This window comes from Pteronotus mesoamericanus, unplaced genomic scaffold (genome assembly GCF_021234165.1).
Source record: "Pteronotus mesoamericanus isolate MK-2021 breed Mesoamerican mustached bat unplaced genomic scaffold, CSHL_Meso_final scaffold_651, whole genome shotgun sequence".
In the NCBI taxonomy this organism is placed as follows: Eukaryota; Metazoa; Chordata; class Mammalia; order Chiroptera; family Mormoopidae; genus Pteronotus; species Pteronotus mesoamericanus.
The window spans coordinates 37581200-37603898 of NW_026555325.1; the positions used below are offsets into that span (position 1 = coordinate 37581200).

The 22699-nt window shown below is 37.4% G+C and overlaps 1 protein-coding gene across 2 annotated transcripts in view; it reads right to left on the minus strand.

Annotated features, from left to right (window-relative positions):
- PDE11A (phosphodiesterase 11A) overlaps positions 1–22699 on the minus strand; it is a 330569-nt gene that overhangs the window by 158699 nt on the left and 149171 nt on the right. For both annotated transcript variants that reach the window (XM_054562350.1, XM_054562348.1), the window contains 3 exons: positions 11257–11332; positions 9014–9081; positions 7967–8059 (listed from right to left, as the gene is read on the minus strand). In XM_054562350.1, coding sequence (XP_054418325.1) covers positions 7967–8059; positions 9014–9081; positions 11257–11332 — 237 coding nt within the window. The remainder of the gene's footprint in view (positions 1–7966; positions 8060–9013; positions 9082–11256; positions 11333–22699) is intronic.

Genomic DNA, 22699 nt, shown 5'->3' on the forward strand with positions numbered 1-22699 from the left:
GGGCTGACATTTATTATTTAAACATGGTCTGACAGTCACTTGGCCTGAAAAAAATCATTTTGGTAGATACAGGACATTTAAATGGGACTTCTTCTATCTGAGTTTATAGTTGAGATCAACAGGTACTACATTCTAAGGGGGAATTCCTAGAGCATGGAGGCCTTCTATGCAAGACCTGGAAAGAAGGTGCTCCAAACTCATTCTGCACCTACAAGTTAAGGTACTCATTGCTCATTTGTGCATTGTGTTAAAAAAAATGGTAAAACTTCATGAAAGAGAGCACTTTGGGAATTTCTTAGGAATTCGTATGGATTCCTTTCAGAAAACCACTTGTAGAACATAATATCTATTTCCCAGATTGTGGTGTGGGAACTGGTACTTCCTTCATGCCTAAGCATTCTAAAAGTCAGTGGGCGGAAGGACAGAGCTGTTTTGAGGAGGACATGCATTTGTTTTATCTAAGGGCTGCAGATGTGAATTTTCCCATAAGCCAAATGGACTCATGAAAGATATCGAGGCTCATTTTAAATGAAACTGACCGTAGAAGCAACACCAGTGTCTATCAACAGATAAATAGATAAACAAAACGTGGTATATACTTAAATGGAATATTATTCAGCCTTAAAAAGGAAAGAAATTCTGACACATACTATAATAGGAATGGACCTTGAAGACATTATGCTAAGTGAAATAAGCCACAAAAGGACACTTAAGTCACACAAGGGCAAATACCAAACGATTCCACTTACAGTAGCTCCTCCTCTTACTCATGGGGGATGTTTCAAAACCCCTGTGAACACCTGAAACCATGGATAGTATAAAACCCCAAAACTAAGTTTTTTCCTTACATACATACACATATGATAAAATTTAGTTTATAAATTAGGCACAATAAGATATTAATAATAACTAACAACATAATAAAATAATTATAACAATATACTGTAATAAAAGTTATGTGAATGTGGTCCTTGCACACATTTCTTTTTGTTTCACAATTCATGCATAGAAAATTCATTCTTATTGTAGATCTTAATAACCTTGATATACAATTTTTTTTTTATTATTAAGTTGAGAACTTTCACCTTTTCGCTTAAAGGAAGCACTTTACAACTTCTCATTGGCTTATCCAAATTGCCAGCATCACTACTCTTGTGCTTTGGTGCCATTAGTAAGTAAAATAAGGGCTATTTCAACACAGGCATTGGGATACCGTGACAGTTGATCTGATAATGAAAGAGGCTGCTAAGTGACTAATGACGGGGGAGCATCTACAGCGAGGGTACACCAGACAAAGGGATGTTTCGCATCCTAGGTGACAGAGAAGATCAGCACAAGATTTCATCATACTACTCAGATTGAACACTGATGAATTGTTTATTTATGGAAGATTTCCATTTAATAGTTTAGGATCGTGGTTGACCATGGTTAAGCGAAACTATGAAACTGAAAAGCGAAACCGCAAAGCGAAACCGCAGTCAAGTGGGGCTATTGTGCATGAGCTGCACGTAGAGCAGTGAAATTCACAGACATATAGTAGAAGGTTGGCTGTCATGGGCTGGGTGGAAAGAAGAATGAGTGTTAGTGCTTAACGGGCACAGATTTTCAGTTGGGGAAGATGCAAAAGTTCTGCAGCTGGATGGTGGTGATGGTTGCATGACACTGTGAATGTACTTAAGGCTACCAAACTGCGCACTCGAAAATGGTAAGTTTTATATTGTGATAATTTTGCTACAGTAAAAAGGATAAAAACAAAACAGGTGGTGACCAAAAGGACTTCCTGGAAGAGTAAGATTATTCCCACAGAGGAAAGGTCTGGATGGGCCAGCCCCTGGAAGCCACGGACCGAGAGGAGACTGTAACCTGCCCGTCAGGAGGGGCAAACACACATCAGGAACTGCCAACGAGAGCCCAGCCCTGGTTCTCTGAAGGATTTATGAAAGCAACTCGTGATAAAAAGTAATTGTTGGTGTCTGGCACAGAGGGCCCTGAAACCAGGTGAGGACAGCGTCAGACAGGAAAGACTTGCCCTTTCCCCCTTCCTCCCTTTTCCTCCCCGCTCCTGTCTTGAGGGAAGAGGTGAAATGAGGAAGATAAAGAAGCCCACTATGACCCTCTCCTGACCAAAAGCTTCTAATCCCAGGCAAGGGGGGGAATCTTGGAGACTATCAAACAGCTAAGTGTGTCAGCAGAGCTGTGGAATCTACCAGAGAGTTCATCCAAGAGTGAGGAAGAATGATTCACCAGAGTAGTTTAAAGGAAGAGGGGTGAGGAAGAGTCAAGTGACATTCTGTTGGCATCCTATGAGTTTAGCTCTTTCAAAAGATTCTTTCCTTGGAGCTTAGGACATTCTTCATGAGTGGTCTCTTTCACTTCTCTCCTTCTTCCTTACTCTTAGGAAGCCAGGCTGGCCCCATGATCACCAACCAAGGAAATACCCCACAGGACATGGTATGTGGGAAGAGGGCCCTCCAAAAATAAATAAATAAAAGCAATTTTATTCCCATGGCCTGTAAAGGGGGAAAGGAATACAGAGGTGATCCTGTGCAAGTCTGTGGCCAGCCAAAGTGGCTGCCAGCTTCTCCTTCACAGCCCAGGCTTTTCCCTTTTGGAATATTGACACGGCAGACCAAAATAATTATTTGTGGCTGCGTGCATTCAGTTTTTAATACACTTTTATTGAGTATGATAATATTTACAACATCAAAAGGAATAAAAGACAGTTAAGATATGGTCATTTTAATGTTCCAGCAGAGGAAAACATACAGATTTACAATTAACTACAATATAAGGCAAAGAAAGGAACAAATAACCATGAGATTAAAAGCTTTATAGAGAAGATAACATTTAAATCAAGCTTTGAATGATGGGGTAATTTTGAGGGGAGATGCCATAATTGAAACAGAGAATAACTAAAGTGGAGAGAGTGTTAGAGTGAGGGTCAGATGGCAGAGAAGCAGGTGGCTGATTTGCAGACTAAGATGTAATTGAGTTTGTAAGTAGCATAGAGGACTCTGAGAAGAAAAATGAAAGCCAGGGGTAGGAAGATAGTTTGGTATGAGATTTCCAAGGGTTCCAAAGGCCAAGAAGTTCCTAGTTTGATAGGTAATGGGGGAGTAATTTAAGGTCTATGAGTGGCTGAGTGATGCAATCTAAATTATGGTTTAGGAAGAACAAATAGAAGGCTATTAAAAGTGCTCAGTCAAGAGGTAATGAAGCCCTTAAGTAGGATCATTGCTGTGGCAATTGGAAAGGAGAAAATGGATGGGAGAGGCTTTGGGGAGGTAGAATAAATGGGGCTTGGCTCTTGATTGCATATGCCCTTTCCACGCCCTCTGTTTGACCCTCATTCCTCCTTTCTCCTGATCATAAAGGTGTATAAAGTGTCCCTTAATACACTGACTTATATTTCCTGGAAAATTTCTCATCAGTATTAGGTAAGGTTTTATTTGCAATATCTATGAAAGACACCCCAAAGGACAATTCATGATGTTCAAAAATGAAGAAGTAATATTCTATATCTATACTCATACTGAATTTTCTCTGTATTCAGGACTTATAGGTAAAGTTCTCCCCCTTTTATCTTTGAGCCTTACTTTCAGAAAGTGGGAACATACATTAGTATATCACTTACTTAAGCTCTTGGTTGCTCATGTAGAATGGAAATCAGGATCATAAAATTAAAGTTATTAAAATGATAGTAAATTCCTCTCTTTATTCCAATATTCAGCTTTAAGAGCATCTCTGCTCTTTAAGAGCCTTAGAATGTTAATTTTATAAAGTTAGAAAAAAGGACTTTAACAATAGAATTACATAACTAAATTATGAGAAATTAAGAAAAGCATCTGTCAAAATAATTGTGTTTATAATAGAATTGTTAAACAAAATTCAGGTAATGTATTAGTCACATCATTTTTTAAAGGCCAGAAAGGTAGAAAATATTTTGTGTGTTTATATTTTTATTTTTCACCATTTGTGGATTAGGCTAAAACGAGCTGAAGCAGCCAGCATGTGGCGACAGGAAAGGGCCTCGCCAGCGCGGCAAGTCATCTCTGGAAGGCCAGTTGCCATTGGAGATATGCAGCATTAGAAGACCCTCATGGCTATTTTTTTGATATGGGAAATTTTGTATTTGCATGCCCTCAACTTTTCTTCAGAAACACGTAGGATAACATGGGCCACGGGCAACAGGCTTGCACTAAGTGAGTAGAAGTGCGCAGCAGCGTGCTGAGCATAGCAGCTGTGGTTGCAATGCTGCTGGGATGTTCAGTGGAATAAAACAGAGTGTGTCAAGGAACTAGGAAATGGGGGCCTGTTTTCAGCTCAAATGTCAAGCAGAAAATGATCTTCCAGATAAAAGGGGCAAAATATCACACCTCCTCCCCAGCCCCTCAATTGGCAGTTTTACAGCAAAGCTTGGGTTGAGCAGACAGAGCTCTGCAAATAAAGAATAGCAAGTGCTCTTGTTAATAGAACAGCTAACTTTAATTAGGTGCTACTGTAACTAAACATTCTCTCTAAACACTTACCCTGCATTATTTTATTTGTTAAAATACCCTTCTTATCATACCCATTTAACATATGAAAAAACTGGGACTGAGTGGTTAAGTAGCCTGACCAAGATCAACAATACTAAACCAGGATTCAGTCCTAAAAAGATTTATCAGACCAATGTCAAAGACGAGGCTTTAAATCGTGTCCCTACACTGCCTTTTGCTTGGACAAAGCCAGCAGCCTCTTTCTGTGGGGGATATTGATGCCGAGCAAGGCCTGCAGTAAACATGTACTTCTAGTGCGCTCTGAACATTTTGGTGAGCATCTGGGGCTTAGCAGCCTTCCCAGAGAATTTATCTGGAGAAAATTTACTTCCAGGGGATGTACCAACAGAGGTATTTTTATTTAAAATGCCTACGGGAAAGAATTTTTAAAACACAGAAGAGAATGTTGTGCTGTCTCTGAAGAGTCTCATGAACACGCAGGAAGAATGTGTTCATATTACCTCTCCAGACCATTAAGGCTTCTACGGGGGTTACTGTCACTGGGGACCATGGGGTATCTTATTTCCCTTCACTCTTGTTTCCAACTGAAAAAAAGACACTGCAATAAGATGAGGAATGAAAAAGCTACGTTTAGACATAGATCCTCATCAGCAAGATCAAGTAGGATAAAAACTGAAAAAATAAGCAAATATGAGACATACAAGAAGAACCTCAGCAGACCCAAGTTGAGACTCTTCCCTTAGCCACGGTGGAAAAAGGAGATAGGGTTGTCTCAGGTCCTTCGGGAGGAGCAGAGGAGACGATATAAGGATAGTGCTGTATGTGGTTCTGGCCTCCTCTGCATCGCCTCCGACCCCAGCTTGGGAGCCCGCACATGCGCTCGCGCTCTCTCTCTCCCCCTCACTCCCTCTCTCCCTCCATCTCTTTCTCAGTCCTGTTGTTGTCGTTATTGTCTTACCTTTTAAAAATTTGCTGGACTATTTATATTCCTATAAAGTAGTTTTAACCTAGGTGGACTAAGCCAGTTATAAATACATAGATCTAAATAACAAACTTTTCATAGAAATATTTACATTAATATTACATTTTTAATAGTCATATATAATATTTATAAATACATACATTTTAAAAATATATATTTATTCGGAAGTTAATGTATACTATTGTATCTACAGATCTCATTCCAGAGTTCGGGTTTAGTAGCTCTTAACAAATCACTTTTTGTCTTCACAAAGTCCTGGGATAAGAAATCCTTCCAGGTATTCTTGAATATGGATTCCTGGGCTAGAGGGGGTGGTATATGCCACCTGATCAATAGAACAAAGAATTTAATATCTGGTGAGGAAGGGGTTGAATGAAGGTGGGAGGGTCAAAACCAAAATGGCAACACCAGAAATCTGACGGGGAATGCCACTTTTGACACTGGCACAAAACAATGCAGACACATACAAGTCAATGTCTGAGAAGGTGGTATTGTCACAAGGATCAGAGTTGTGTGGGAAATTTGGGAGGTGTCAGTAATAATTTTTGTGTCTAAAGACAGAAGGTGTCCCAGTTCACAAACGAGAGGATGTTCACTTTGAAGCCAAACGAGCAATCCATGGGTGGGTAGACTGTGACTACGCTAGCACTTCGTAGGTAAAGGGATCTGCGGCTCTTGGGTGGTGGGGTGGGGGTGGGGGTGAGAGGGAGGATTAGGAAGTGGTGTCAATGAGAGTGCGGACTTTCACTGGTAAACAACGATTCATGTTTCAACCCAGTTATTTTAGCCCCTTCTTAACAGTAGGAAGGGCCACTACAAGTGAGGAGTGAGAAAGCAGAGAGGTGTGAGGTGTTCTGTGGTTCTATGAATGAGTGTGTGAATTATACCATGGCAATATGAAGCAGGGTTTTGGTGGGTCTAGTGTATAGTTTTTCCTCCTTGTTATAATTGAAGAAACTAAGAAACAATGTGTGAGGCAACTCTGTGGAGATCAGAAGCTGATGATATTGAAGGAGGCATCATTCAATATTTGCTGTTCCAAATTCCTGTCCTTTGCACTTTCTCCCAATCCATGGTGATTTCAGAGTAATAAATATTTTACTACAAGTGATAATGTTGTATTATCATTATTACTATAATTTTACTGATTTTTAAAATTCTCACATGCATCATCTCATTTAATTCTCACAATTGAGGTAGGTGACAGAGCTAAGATTTGAAAATAGTTCTGTCCGCAGACCTTAATACCCTACTAGTGTTTCCTATCAGTTGCTTGCATGTTTACAGTTCACCTATGTATTAATTCATTCTATAGATATTGTTTTTATTCCTTATTGTAAAGATGTAACATAAAAGAAAGCAGAACTACCTCAGAGAAAGAGCAAAAACAAAAAAAAAACCTTCCTTCATTTTTTCCTTCCCTCCCCCCACCCAAGAGCCACTTAATAAAGGCAACAATTAAAATTTTTTTAAAAAGCCACTCAATAAATATTTCCTCTGTGGTAAACACCCTATTAGACACTGGAAGTAAGATTGCAAAAAAGATAAAAATCCCTATGCTTCTGGAGTTCAGAGTCTAGATAGGAGGAAAAAAGTGTGTAGATGGATAATATAATTTTATGCCTTGTAAACTTCAAATCAGAGTGCTGCAGGCACTGTTGACTTGCCTACTTGTCCTCTCCCCCGGTTTTCCCTTTCTGCCAGCACCTCACTGGGTACACAGAATGTTTTGAAGACTGGTTATGTCTTATATCATAGTGATTTATAAAGTATTATGTCAACATTGACATTTTAACTGCCCTCATTAGAAGCATTTCATAGATACAAACAAAATCTTTGATAATAGCTACAGAGCAGGAAAAAAATAGGTCTTGGGTCAAAACAGGCTGGGATTTGGGGGAGATAAGAACTGTTCTTTTAGAACTCAGTAGGTGTGAGAGGAGATGTGGCGCAGGCTTGGGGAACAGGTTGGCTTCTCAGTGGGACGTTTCAGGGGGAGGGGGAAGCTGGATGATGGCAGAAGCCGCTTCCCCTGTCTGGGCGATACATCTTCCTAGGCAGGTTTTCTCTCATGGTACGAAAAGTGGTGAGTTTCCAGAATATCTATACACATTCAAAACACGTTCATAATGCACTTAAAATCCTGAGAAACCATTTTTGAATCATCACTTTTAATAAACCTAATATTTAAAAATCTATATTTAACCATACAACATACATGAATGGGCTTCAAGGAAACTGTAAACTCCCTGAAATTATAAATAAAATTGTGCGTATATGTGCATTCCTCTAGAGAGGGTCTCTAGCTTTTATAAATTCAAATCCATGCCTCTAAAATGATTAAGACCCAATGAATAGATAATTAGAAACTGAGAAAAAAATACAATTAAGAAATTGAGAAATAAAGCCCTATAACAAGAAATTTTTTTCTCTCATAAAATTAGGGCTTGTTATCACACAATTCTGAGGTAAATACTGTACTTACATCAAGAGCCACAGACTGCTTGGCCCAGGACTTCTTCACTTGATCGTACATAATTGTATTGTTAATGCCCAGGCCACAAAAGATGACAAAAGCCTAAGAAAGAGAAAGCCCACTAATTAAAAATTGCTATAACTCATTGGAATAATCTAATATAAAAGCAGGCAGTCATCAGCAATGGGCCTGAAAATATAATTTTATTGTACACAGAGGTATGCCTTGGGGAAATATGCACATTAAAATCCTTAATTACTATTGTCACACACAACTTTATAGCTCACATTGCACATCAGAAAAAAAATCAATAATTTACTGTCATGGTGAAGAAATGACTTCATACATTTAAAAGCATGCTTACAGTCTTTTTAAATGTGTCTGTTTAAACAGACACTAAGCATGCTTTTAAATGTGCTCCCTTTTTAGGTTGTGGACTGATTTTAGTAATACCATTTCAATTAACCAAAAGCAACCTGTTCCAGTAGCTAGCCTATAAAATATTTTGGTAAAGAAACCGAGTATACCCATAGTTAAATGTTAAGAGGAAGGAGGGTTGGTTTAGAATGAGTTAGTGAAGAAACTGTGAGGTTAGTTACAGAAAACTAACCATGGGGTTTTCACATTGGTCACTAGCAGGAAGGCTACAGGGAAGCCTGTTCAAGGCCAGCCTCTCTAGCAAGGGCAGCCTGGAGTGAAAGGAAGCTTGTAAACGTAAGAAAGCTGATGACAATGCACCTGGCAGAGCTGGCTAGAGGTCTCACAACTCTGAACACCCCCATACAAAGACAAGACAACACTTTGGAGAGAAGAGTGGGCAATTCAAGATCTGTAACAAAATTAGGATAAAAACACCAGTGGTCACGAAAGAATCTAAATAGTGAAAAAATGGCATCAAATCTTACCTAAGCATCAATGTCTTCTTTAACTCTTCCTTTAAATTCTGTCGCACTGTTTAAGTATAATGATAATAATTATTTATCCTTACAACTTTGGGCAAGCTGCAACCAGGAGACTGCTGGTGTCTCAGCTATGACACTTGGTTAATTTTCTTACCTCAAAAAGTCGTTGATCTGCGTCATCGAAAGGTTTCCCATCAAGTCTGTTTAACACTTGAGCCACTCCTGTGGGAAGAGTTTGGGATACGTGGTCATTTTCAGCACTGGGCACTGTGTTACTGCAGTGTACCATAGGAAGCCCCAGCTGACTCTAGGCTTCCTTTAAATAATCCAAGACACCCAGTTTAATCTCGGGTCTCTCTAGTACCTGTCACCTCCATGCAGCAGATTGGAGGCGTCCTGAGACGCAGGCTACTTCCAGGCTGTGGTATCCAGACTAAGTCTCAGCGAAGCCTGGAGTTCTACCAGGCATCAATGTGATTTCCTGAAAATGGTTTTCAAGATGACTGTGCACAATAACTCTGATAAATCTGTCATATATACACATACATATACATACAGTGTGGGGCAAAAGTAGGTTTACAGCTGTTTGCATGGAAAAATAGTACAATAATTAATAAACTCTGTGTTTCACATACTCACAACTGTAAACGTACTTTTCCCCCACCCTGTATACATAACTCAATATATATAACTGTGTATATATACATATATAGACATACACACATAATTTTTAATTTTTTCAATTCCCAGAAGCACAATGTTTGAGTGAGGCAGCATGACGTAGTGGTTAAGAACATCGGCTCTGTAAAGCTAGACCGCCTTGTTTCAAATTTCAACCCCACCTTGAGCAAGTTACCTAAATTTTTTAGCTCTAAATTTCCTCATTTGTAAAATGGAGGTTAAAATATTAACGATCTCAAAGGGTTATAAAGATTAAATGAGATAACGTTTGAATGTCTGTAAAGCATATTATTTCACATGGAGTAATCATTCAAGAAATGTTAGGAATGAAGATACAGTTAACCCTTAAAGCAAGGGTAGTGCCTATAATTGTAACAAACTTAATTTACATGTCCTTCCTCTTTCCAAAGTTCATTTCCAGCATTATACCAGATACTTTGGGGCATGACTATCAAAACCTACAAGGTTAACCAAAAATACTCATCAATCTTATAAACTCCTTTCCTGTGTCCCCATTTAGAACAGAGAACAGCTGTAATTCTTAAACATGCTTTTAATTTTTAAAACACCTAATTTCCCACCAAGCAGGTACGTCATCATATGCTAAAAGATGTATAATTAAATGCAAATCTTTTAGCATGTAACAGGCAAACTACAGCCTTAATTTCAAAAATAACAGATGTTTACTATTAGGAATGAAATGAAGGACTGTGAGATTTCCATTGGTCATCAGCAGATGACACAAGGTGTTTTGAAAGGGCTTTCGCTTCCCTTTCAACTTAAATATATTTTAAACTCCATACATGATGTAATTCAATGCTTTATACTAGGGGCTCAGATTCCCAAATCTTAGAATATTCTTTATGTCCAATAATGTACCAATGTTTTTCTGTAAATTAAGCAAGCTGATGAAAAAATTTCTCTCAGAAGTCAAGTCTTGACAACATTTATAGTGTAGTAAATTTGTAAGTAGCAGCGACTTAGAGTTTAAGTGGCACAATTGGAGCAAACAGAGAGGCAAATAGATGCAGTGGTTACCAAATGCATTAGTTACCTTACGTCTCTTAGGAAAAGCTCACATTTTCTTTGCATTTCAATAATTTTAACTAATGCTTACAACCTTCACAGCTTTTTTACTTTAACCATCTGACCTCTTCTTGCCTACAGTTCTTTCTTAGTTTTAATGTTTTTTCCTGAGTTTTTTAGGGGAAGGAAAGCAACAAGGAGTGAGAGAAAAATTGGAAGCTGCTTTGGCCCACAATTCCCATATTCCAGGGAAGGTGTAGTTTTTTTTCAAAATTAACCAGGCAGAAGAATGTATGTTCAGTGTATGTCGAAAACTCATGTTCTTTCTTCCTTTACTCAATGTGCAAATGCATAGATGTAAATATGTAGATGCAGTGGGAAAGTCTGTACAAAGAAGTAGGAGGCCTCCTCTCTGCCCCAATTTCCAAAGGGTAAGATGAGAGAGTCCTATTGCTTTCTGAGATCCCTGAACTTACAAGGTTATACAAGAGTTTGAGAAAAAGGTTTATGAGCCCTGGACATAAAAGTGGGGAACACATTAAAAAAGAGAAATGGGTGTATTTTAAATAAATTTGTATTTCTTTTAAAAAGACATTAACATTTATGTCTTTTTAAATGTTAACATAATTAACATTTAATTATGTTAATTAACATTAACATAAATGTTTCAACATTTAGGTAATGTCTTACCGATTATTTGGTGGTTGCTATTCCAAATAGGTACGCAGAGAACCGATCTTATGTGAAAACCAGATATCTGGTCAGCCTACAATATAAGAAAGTAGTTAATTGGGATTAAGTATCATCTACTTGCTACTCTTTACTACTCTTCATAACAAATATTTTTAAATAATGTTTTAAAAAACACATTATAATTTAATTTTTAATGTATATGCTCACCTGCTTCTTTTAATTTAAAACCTCACAATGAACATCCCAAGGAAATCAAGCCCTAAGCAAATATGAATCAACCAAAACACTCCACACCAACACTACCTCCCCCATCTTTGCTGCCACAGAGAGCTGGATGTAAAACTGTCTCGCGCATGATCACACTTCCAGACAAGAACTCAGGCAACACTTTAGTTTCTGCTGTGAATATTTCAAGCATTTTAATTAAACTAGGGTTAATATTTCTCTTTGGGCTAATCTATTGATAAAAATGTTTGAGTCTGTAATGCTGCCATATATATACAAGGTCTGCCCAGCCATGTACTATGAAAAGTACATTTACTGAAGAAGATACAAGATACAAGAAACATTGTACATAGGACAATGGCATCTCAGTCCCCATCAAAGTAGGCACCTTGGGACCTCACAGAGTTCTTTCAGTCACCACCAGCTGCCCCATCATGTTTTCCAGAACCTCATCAACAGTCTGAAATCTCTTCCCTTTCAAAGGTGATTTTAGTTTTGGGAAAAGCCAGGCGTCACAGGGCGCCAAATCTGGGCTGCAGTGGGGCTGAGTCGCCTGGATGATTTGATGTTTCGCCAAAAAACTCTGCACAAACTGTGACGCATGAGTGGGCACACTGTGGTAATGAAGCTGCCAATCACCAGTTGCCCATATCTGTGGCCTTCTAAGTCATCCAAATAGTTTCCAGGGAGTGTTCAAGCTTAACGCAAAATTTGATGCAGAGTCATTGCTCTACTTGCTGAGTCATTTTGAATACGACGGCCACACAGTACACATGTTCACTCAATAATGTCCACTGCCCACACTGACTAGTAGAGTGAAGTCATCATTATTTGTTTGTTTGTTTTTATGGTGAATTAGGTAATATAAATCCTTCAATTTTGTCCTTTTTCCTTAATATTGTTTTGCCTATTCAGGTTTTCGCTTTCTCTTTTTTTTAAATTTAGTTTAATTTTATTTTTAAATTATGTTTATTCTACTACAGTTGTCTCATATTTTCCCCCTTTAACTTCCTTCACTCAACCCTTCGCTCCCCCCGCTCCCACAGTCAATTCCCACTCTGTTGTCCATGTCCATGGGTCATTCATACATGTTGTCTAGTCCCTTCTCCTTCTTTCCACCATTGTCCTCCTTCCCCATCCTCTCTGGTTACTTTCAGTCTGATCCATGTTTCCACACCTGCGGTTTATTTTGTTTGTTAGTTTATTTGTTGAATAGATTTTACTTATAGGTGAGATCATATGGTATTTGTCTTTCACTGACTGGCTTATTTCACTTAGTGCAATATTCTCCAGTTCCATCCATGTTGTTGCAAAAGGTAGGAGTTCCTTCTTTCTTTTTTTAAATGGAAATTGATTTTATTTATTTTTTTAAAATGTCAAAATCCCTTGTAAAATATTAAAAAATTTAAATCCATTATAAAGTCTCAGCAATTAAACCAACACGACACTAGCACAGAAATAATCAAGTAGATCAGTGAAATATAATGAGCATTCTAGAGACAAACGTATATATCTAACATTGTAATATATGATTAAGTTGATATTTCAAATCAATGGGGAAATAAGGCTTTTTCAACATATAAGGTGCATGGACCACCATTACTTGAAATAAAACAAATATAGAGCCCTATTTCACACATTATACAAAAAATATTCAGGTGAGTTAAAAATCAATATATAGAATCTAAGGAGTTTTAGGAGAAAATACAAACTAATATTTTTCTAACCCTGAAGTAAAATATTCAAACCCAGAAGCTATAAAGTAATATGTTGACAATATGACTATATTAAACATTTCAGACTATACATATAACATACATATACATATGTATATGTATATGTATATACATACAAATTTGTTATATGTAATATACATATAAAAAAGTTAAAGGACAAGTAATAGAATAGGAAAGTATTTACAACACATCTAAAAAAGGGTTAATAATTTGCTGGAGTTTTTTTAGGGAAAAATTCTACAAACATCAAAAAATGGATAAAGAATACCAGAAAGTCATTTAAAGCTTTTTAAAAATAATAGAAAATAGGCAAGAAATATACAACACCAGGTTTAGTTTCAACAAATAATAAAGGGACAATTAAAATAACACATCATTGTCACAATCAAATTAATATGTATTAAAAATATTGGTAATATAGAGTAGTGGTGACTGTGAAAAGAACTGGATATTCATAGACTCTTTTTCTTCATCTTCTTAATGTAGTCCCTTTAGCCTATTTTGCAATGCTGGTTTGGTGGAGGTGTATTCTTTTAGCCTTCTTTTGTCTGGGAAACTCCTTATTTTGCTTTCCATTTGAATTGAGAGCCTTGCTGGGTAGAGCAGTCTTGGTTGCAGGCCTTTGTTTTTCATTACTTGTAATATTTCCTGCCATTCCTTTCTCGCTTGCAGTGTTTCTGTTGAGAAGTCAGCTCCTAGCTGTATCGGGGCTCCCTTATATGTTACTACCTCTTTCTCCCTTGCTTCCTTTAGGATTCTCTGTTTGTCTTTGATATTTGCCATTTTAATGATGGATGTGTCTTGGAGTGGGCTTCATTGGATTCCTCTTGAGTGGGACCCTCTGTGCTTCCTGGACTTGTGTGACCTTTTTCTCTCCTCAGATTAGGAAAGTTTTCCATCATGACTTTTTCAAACAGGTTCTCTATCCCTTGCTCCTCTTCTTCTCCTCTGGTATCCCTATTATACAGATATTATTGCATTTCAGGTTGTCTTGCATTTCCCTAAACACTTCATTATATTTTAGTCTTTTTTCATTTTCTTGCTCTTTCTGGGAGCTTTTTTCTATCTTGTCCTTCAGCTCGCTGATTCGATCCTCGGCTTCATCTAGGCTGCTTTTGATTCCTTCTACTGTGTTCTTCAATTCAGAAATTGTATTCTTCATTTCCTCTTGTGTCTTATTGATAGTTTCTATGTCCTTTTTCATGCTGATATAGTTTTCTGTGAGTTCCTCAAAGTTTCCCTGTAGTTTTTTGTAATTCTCTCTGAGCTCATTGAGGTTCCTTAGAACCGTTGTTTGGAACTCAATATCTGACTGTTTACTTGCCTCTATTTCAGTTAGTTCTCTTTGTAGGGATTCCTCCTTTCCCTTCGCCTGGGGGGTATTTCTTTGTCTTCCCAGTATTTGTGAGACTCTTCTTTTTTGCTTCTGCTTCTTAATTTGATCTGTCTTGGTTTCCTGACTTTGTGGTGTGAACTTCTATGCTTGGAGACTGCTGTGTTTTTCTTTCTGGATCTGCCTCTGATGATGTCAGATGTTGACCCTGTCTGACCTTAAGCAGTCTGTTCAAGACTTCCAGGAATTTACTGCTTGTGGCTGTCTCCTTCAGCTGTTAATCTTGAAGTCATCATTGTTTACACATGCACATTCCAGTCCACTCTCCTTGGCTGCCAGGTTACATCAATATCATGCAAACGATTCTCGTTATATTATCAATGGCTGGACTTTTCCCAGACAGATCTTGTATTTACTTTAAATACTCTATATTTTAACATTATTAATTTACTGTAAACATAGTATACAAAAAGTTAAAGTTGTAAAATATGAGATAAATGTAGAAGTTGAAAGATCTTCTTTCTGTACCCTAATAGATTGTCAGCAGATGACATATTTAAAATATGAAGGTATAATCAGCAACAAATAAACATTATTCTGTAGCAAGCACCACAATATTAAAACCAATGGTCCATACTTTAGCTGTTAAATCAGAACTACTAATGAAAAAGGTCAACCTGACATCCCAATACTATAGGAAAAAAATAATATATCAAGATTTTGGTTCATGACAATTTGGATAGAAAGATATTTTTATATTTTAAAATACTCATTGTAGAAGTTAAAGGCTGCATATTTAAAATTTTGAAATTGGAATTTACATACCTAAATTTTATATTTCATTGATTTTGGTTTTCCTCTAAGGAATTAATTTTCCAGATGTGTCCTACTCTCAATACCAGTATGTTAGTTTCTTTCTTTTAGTACTTTTTTTGCCCTGTTCAAGTAATCTTTTCCTGCTCCTTCCTAGTGCATGAAGATATTCTCTTAATCTTTCCCTAGAATCATTATTGTTTTAACTTTTACATTTAGATTTATAATCTAGCTGTAAATGACTTTTGGATATAGTGTGAGCTAAGAGTCAAGAGTCTTTTTTTTTAGTGGACATCCAAAATGACCCAGAACCACTTGGGGGCAGGGCAGGAGGACTACTTCTTTCTACTACTCTGCAGTACCACTTTGTCTTTAATCAAGTGTTCATATGTGTTCAGATCTGTTTCTGGATTCTCTACTCTACGTTACTGATCTATGTATCTATTCTTATGTCAATACCGTACTGCCTTAAATAATCAAGTCTTACAACAAGTCTTGGTACCTGGTTGTGTAAATCCTCCAACTTTGTCATTCTTCTTTAAGAATGTTTGGTCATTTTTTTGTGCGAGGAATTTCCATATTAATTTTAGAATCAACTCAAAGTTTACACACACACACACAAACTGAAATTATTACTGGGATTCTATTGAACCTATCAATCAATTTGGGAGAGAAATGGCATCTTTACAAAACTGAGTCTTCAATCCATAAACATCCCCTTATTTAGGGTTCTTAAAATTTCTCTAAGAAAAGTTTTATAGTTTTCTATGCAGAAATCTTACATACAGTTTATTATAGTTATACCTTGTGTTTTAAAAGTTCATGTTATTGTAAATGCATTAGTAATTTATTTTATTTTTTTAAAAGATTTTATTTATTTATTTTTAGGGTGGAAGATAGAGAGAGAGAGAAGCATTGAAATGAGAGAGAGACATTGATTAGTTGCATCTCTTACATGCCCCAAGCAGAGGACTGAACTTGCAACCCAGGCATGTCTCCTGAATGGGAATCCAACCTGCTAACTTTTGCTTTGCAGGGTGATGCCCAACCAACTGAGCCATACCAGTCAGGAAAGTAATTTATTTTCCAGTGTTTTCTATAGCTATATAAAAATATAATTGGTTTTTGTATATTGAACCTCTATTCATAAATCTTGCTAAATTCAATTATTATCTTTAATATCTCGTATGTAGTATTTTGGCTTTCCTAGGCACATCATCATGTCATTTTACTCTTAAATTCTATGTCTTTTAATCTTATGATTTTAAAGCATGTGTTTTTTTTTAGGCTGCTAATAGGATGAATTATATTGATTGATTTTTTAAAAATTCCAGATCCCAATGAACCAAAACCAAAAATATGAGCATAAATCATTGATCCAGTGTACTCTTCCAACATTTGTTTATTTACCCCCTCCTATGCACCAGACACATTGCTGGGTGTCAAAGACTTAAAAATGAATTTAGACAGTTACTACCCTTGATGAGCTCACAGTCTAGTAGAAGTACAAATAGTTAAGATAAAATAAGTGTTCAGGTAAAGAATGTTTAAAACATTATAGAAAAGCCAGCCACTGACTGTGGTTAGAGAAATTAGGATAAGCTTAATACCCTTAAAAGTGGGTTTTCAAAGACAAGGATGACAGTGAAGATGATAAGCTAACATTTGCTGGATGTTCACTCCCTGTCTGGTACCCAGTTCAGGGATTTCACTTGCAGTATCTCCCACACTTTTTAAAACAGCCCTATAAGGTAGGTCCTGTTAACATCCTTTCTAATCATAAAAGACTTAGAGAAATTAACTACCTTGAAAGTAGAGAGACTGACTCAAAGAAAGCCCAACAATAACAAACATCCATTAACTTTATCTTCCACAAGAACAAAATGGTTTTCTTCTTCTCCCTAAGGGTAATGTCTACATTACAGCAATGTTAGTGAGCAAGAAGAGAAGGAGGTCAATTTTAGAGAGGTCTGGAAGGTATGTCTATAGCCTTGGGCAAGCCAGAGCAGCACTAGAATGGCTGGGTCTGTTTTGTTTTGCTGAAGATCATATACAGTCCTCAGTGGTCCTGAACCAGCACCAGGCAGTAGGCACAACTGCTTCTGCCACCTCTGGGACAACTGTCAGCTCTGTCTAACCTCACCTAGAAAATCTGAAGCAGCTGAGGAAAGAGGCCACAGACCAAAGAGAAAGAAAACATGTAATGAGTGAGAGAAACAAGGATGGAGACAGTTTGAGAGGCTGGTTGTGAGAAAAACAAAACTTAGGCTGTCCATCAGTGAAATGAAAGAGAATTTTTTAACTCCAAATCATTGCAGTTTCCCAAAAGAACTTCTATTTTGGGAAGGTGGGAGTTTGTGTTCTCCCATTGCCACAAAGGATAACATTAGGACTTGGCTTCTGATTTGAGTAAGGGTAGTAGATTTCCTTGAGGTGGAGAACACAGGAGGTTTGAGAGAAAGAAATAGCAAGTTCAAACGGGCACACATTACAATTGGGATGACAGCTGATAAGAAAGGAGAGCTAGCAAAACTGACCCTGGCACCATCAGCCTCTGGTGTTCATTGGGTGGGTAAAATCACCAAGGGGAGAGAATGTCCAAGAGAGAGAAACACACACACACAAAGAATAAAAAAAATGAACCCAAGGGGATGCAATATTTAGGGCAGGAAGAATAAGGTGGGGTTGGTGACAGGAATGGAAAAGAACACCAAAGCTCATACCCCTCACCTCAAGGCTTTATTGTCTTTCTAATGTGTGAACACATTACTGCAACCTTTCTGGAAATAAATTTATTGACATGTACACAGAGTCTAAAAAGTATATTTTTTGACTCAATGTCATGTCTAGGAATTTATCCTATGGCAATATTGTAGCTATGCACAAAAGTTTACATATAAAGGTGTGAACCATAGCATTATTTATGATAATGATATGTTAGAAATAACCTGAATGTTCAACTAAAGGGAGTTAGCTAAGTAAACAATAGCACATCCATATAATAGAATATTATGTAACTAATTAAAATCGTGCTATGGAGGAATATTTGTTAACACTGAAAATTTTAAAAAGTGGTAGTGTGGGTGTCTGTGGGTATATAAACAGATTATGTATTGTGGAAAATCCTGGAGAAATTATAACCACAATAGTTTCTTTTGAATTATTTGCCTATGGGAGTTTTGTTTCTTTACTTTTTAAATGGACTTTATTTTTTAGAACAATTTTAAGTTCACAGTAAAGTGAGAACAACTGCAGAGATCTCCCATACATCGCCCACCCCCATGCAGGCACATCAGCATCCCTCGCTGCCGACATCGCTCACCAGAGTGGTACATTTGTTACAGCTGATAAACCTGCACTGACGCATCATTATTACCTACAGTCCATAGTTTACATTAGGGTTCACTCTTAATGTTATACATCCTATGGGTTTTGACAGTGGTATAATAAAATGTGTTCAACATCACAGTGTTATACAGAGTAGTTTCACTGTCTTAAAAATCCTCTGTACCCCACCTGTTCACCCCTCTATCCCTGCTCATTTCTGGCAACTAGCGTTACTTTCCCTGAAGCTTTATTGAAAAATAATTGATAAAATTGGAACATATTTAAAGGGTACAACATGATGATTTGATATATATGTATACCTTGTAAAAGAATCCTACCTATGGGAATTTTAAAATTACTGTTTCTATTTTCTAAATGTTAGATAATGAATTACTTGTACACAATGAAAAATTATTTTCTAAATAGTAGAACTTAGGGGGAACCACAGTGTCAAGTGATGCAGAGTAGTCAAATAGGAGAAGCACTGAGAAATGGGCTGTTGTATTTAGTAACCCAGAGGGATAACTGAAGGCAAAGGTAGTCCAGGGAGGAAGACTAGGGATCAGGAACACAAGTTAAGTGATGAGTTCTGGAGGAGAGAAAGGCCACGCTGAGAGAGCAGAGCTGCTTCAGCCCAGAGCTAGTCCTGTGTGGGCCGAGCGCAGGAGAGGGCCGGCAACAGGGAATGCCCAGTGTCTTTAAATCGTCCTGACTGCGGCAGGAGGCTGGAAGTGAAGACTGTGCTCACTCGCTTTGAGAGTGGGGATGAGGGGATGCTGACATGAGCACGCTCGATGAGCCCAACAAGATAGGAGAGGGAAAGAAGAAAGGACGGCAGAGTATAATTATTAAGGCAATCCCCTAGTTGTCTGTTTATGGCAATGGCTGCTGTTTCTGGAAAGTTAAACTAATCCAGGTTAGTTTATATGGCAAGGCCCAGGAGCACGGGGTTGAAGGATAAGAGAAATGAAGCTCATCATAGAGAAACAAGACCTCTAAAGAAGGAATCCCAAACAGGGATAAGACGAATAAGACAGTATGAAGGAAGGAATCAACTCTGTTCATCAGATAACCCCAAGTTTCCAGATCATATTGGTCAGTGGAGCTCAGAAATGTCTATTAGCCTTTTGACCTCAACAAGTCACCAAACTCTTCATGCCTCAATTTTGTCATCAGTATTTCTCTCCTGCACAGCAAAATGCTAACATTGGTTATTTCCAGGTTTTTGGCACTATCTTTGCTTCTTTGTGTTTTTCTTATTTTCCAAGTTGTTTTATAAGAATATGTGTGTGTGTGTGAGGGTTTCAAAATCTGTAAGGTGTTCTGCAAATATAAATCCTACTAATATTGAAAGGGACACTTGCCCCCAAATATCTGCCCCATTGTTCCACAGGGTCCCTGCTCAATCATCCTCAGCCTAAAATTCACATCATTAAAATCCTGAACGTTAGGCCTTGTGAAACTAAGCAGCCTTTCTAGGAAGTTACAGTTAAAATAAATATGTTATCTGGGAGTGCTTAGTTCTTTCCATTTAAAGATGTGTCTTAAAAATTTTAGCACTCTCTGTCCTCAATGGGTCTTTCCAGTTAACAGATCTAATTAAAGATGGTTTATCTCTAGGAGCTATCAAAACATACTTGTCAATGTGTTTCCTCTCCCTAGAAAGATATGTACAACTTTAACAATAACCTCAAACAAAACATTATTCCCCAAATGCCAATCTACTGGAGAGAAATTACAGTACTAGGACAAGCTGAGAGAGGTTTCCAGTCAGTCATTTGATTTCATTTGAAACAGGGAGGAAGTTTCTTTTTTATTATTATTGATTGATTTTAGAGATTAAAAAGGAAGGAAGAGAGAGAAAATTTGTTGTTCTACTTATTAACATATTCATTGGTTGATTCTTATAAGTGCCCTGACCGGGGATCGAACACATCAAACCCACAATCTTGGTGTATTGGGATGACCCTCTAACCAACACAGCTACCTGACCAGGGCAGGGAGACAGTTTCTTTTGGTCTACTTACCTGTACATGGGCTCAGTCCTAACAACTCCTAGTATGCTGACTACAAATGATTCCTTAAATTCCTGACAAAAGCATTCCTAGAACAAAATAACTGACCTTTGGGCTCAGAACTGAGCCTATGCAGCCAAGTCAGTTTGACTCTTAGAACCATGGGATTCCTCTTTCTCTTCACTACTCACAGCTTCCCTGTTCTATATCTTATTCACATCTTAGTAATCTTTTTAAGCTTCCACACCCTCCTGGTCATCTGGGAATCTTACATCCACTCTCCAATCTTCTCTATCAAACCCTACTTTCTGGAAAGAACCTCAAACTGGCCTACCCTAAGTATCAGAAACTGGGAGATTATTGGGAGCAAATGCATTTCTGCAGATCCACAGAGCTCTGACTCCTAATGGTATCGATTTTGCACATTCTCCTTTGCAACAGAAACACAAGTGATAGACCAGAAGGCATTACTTAAAGTAGACAAGGAACGGTCCTGCCAGGCTAGCGCTCAGCAGCCCAGACTGCAGGAGTGTTTTGCTATTAAGATCTGACAGGTGAAATAGGCTTTAATACTCTACGTCAAAGGATTTCAGAGCCTGGAGTCCCATTATCCTTAAGTGCTCGTGACAAAGGTAAGAACTACTGAGTTGTCTATAACAGGCTTTAATTTTTTTCAAAAAGGTCATAGAAAGAACTTCATATGGAAGAACTACGTGGGATTAAAGAACAACAGACTTAGGATCATGATACAGTTTTAACTGTGTAAGTCTGAGCACTGGCCACTCATGGGAGAGGACAACTGGGTGCTGATGGGTTTCCCAGTCTCCTGAATTTGAAACAAATACATAGACCACCAAGACATCCATGCATAAAGCCTACCCTATTTTTTAATTGTACTTATTTTCTGCCATTCCCCTTGCTGAACCTTTCTTATGTAAATGTTGGGTCCAATTGTTCATTCCTGTTACAGCCAGAAAACAAACCTTTCATGTAATGGCTCTGAAATTCTCTCCATCACTATACTAATGGAAGGAAATAGTAAATTAAGCAATAAAATATTGTACTTTATGTTGGCTAAATAATAGCTTGCTGTGCATTAGTGTATTTGTTTTAAGGTGTTCTTTTGAATCTAGTATGAAAAGAAGGGCAGAAAGCTTCACAGATGATGGACTATTGGGAGCTCAATTCTTAAACACAATGCCAACTAAGGCAAGGCCAGAAAAATTGTTTCATGGTGAAGCTATTTATAAATAGAATATGCTCTCCGAGGAGCCACTTGATGCAATGGCAGGTCATCTGCAAATGTACTTTATGTGTGTGCTGTTGGGACATGTCAGGCAAGGAACTTAGAATAAAATCCAAGCAACACTCCACGCTGGCAAAGACAATAGAAAGTATTATACCTGAATCCTCCACAGATAGAGCAAGGCAAGTTAATTTACTTAGATTTTACATTATTTCAGTTCTGGTTTTGAGTAATAATTTATAGTTTTTAGAGGGCTCACAAAAGCCTGGTAAAATATAAAATACAAAGTGTCTAAAAATTTAAGATATTTTTATAATTTTGCCTGGTAACAAAAATAACATAAACAATGTGAATTTTTTAAGTAAAGAACATTAAAAATTCTAATCTTGCCATCTCTAGAGATGACAACAATTGACAGTTTGGTATAAGTTCTTCCTGATCTCTTACTACAAATATATAATATGGTCATACATCAATTTTTACTGTATTTAACAACAGTTAATATATTTATAAATAATAACACTGAACAATATTCAACAATAATGTCTACTGTATACTAAACATTGTTCTAGTTATTGAGGATGTATCAGTGAACAGAACTGACAAAATCCTCACCTTTATTGAGTTTACATCCTAGTGAGAGTAGACAGATGGTAAATAGTACCAAAAAATACATACATAAATTATATGTTAGAAGATGTTTGAATTAGGGTAAAAATAAAGCTGAATAAAAGTGACTAAGAAT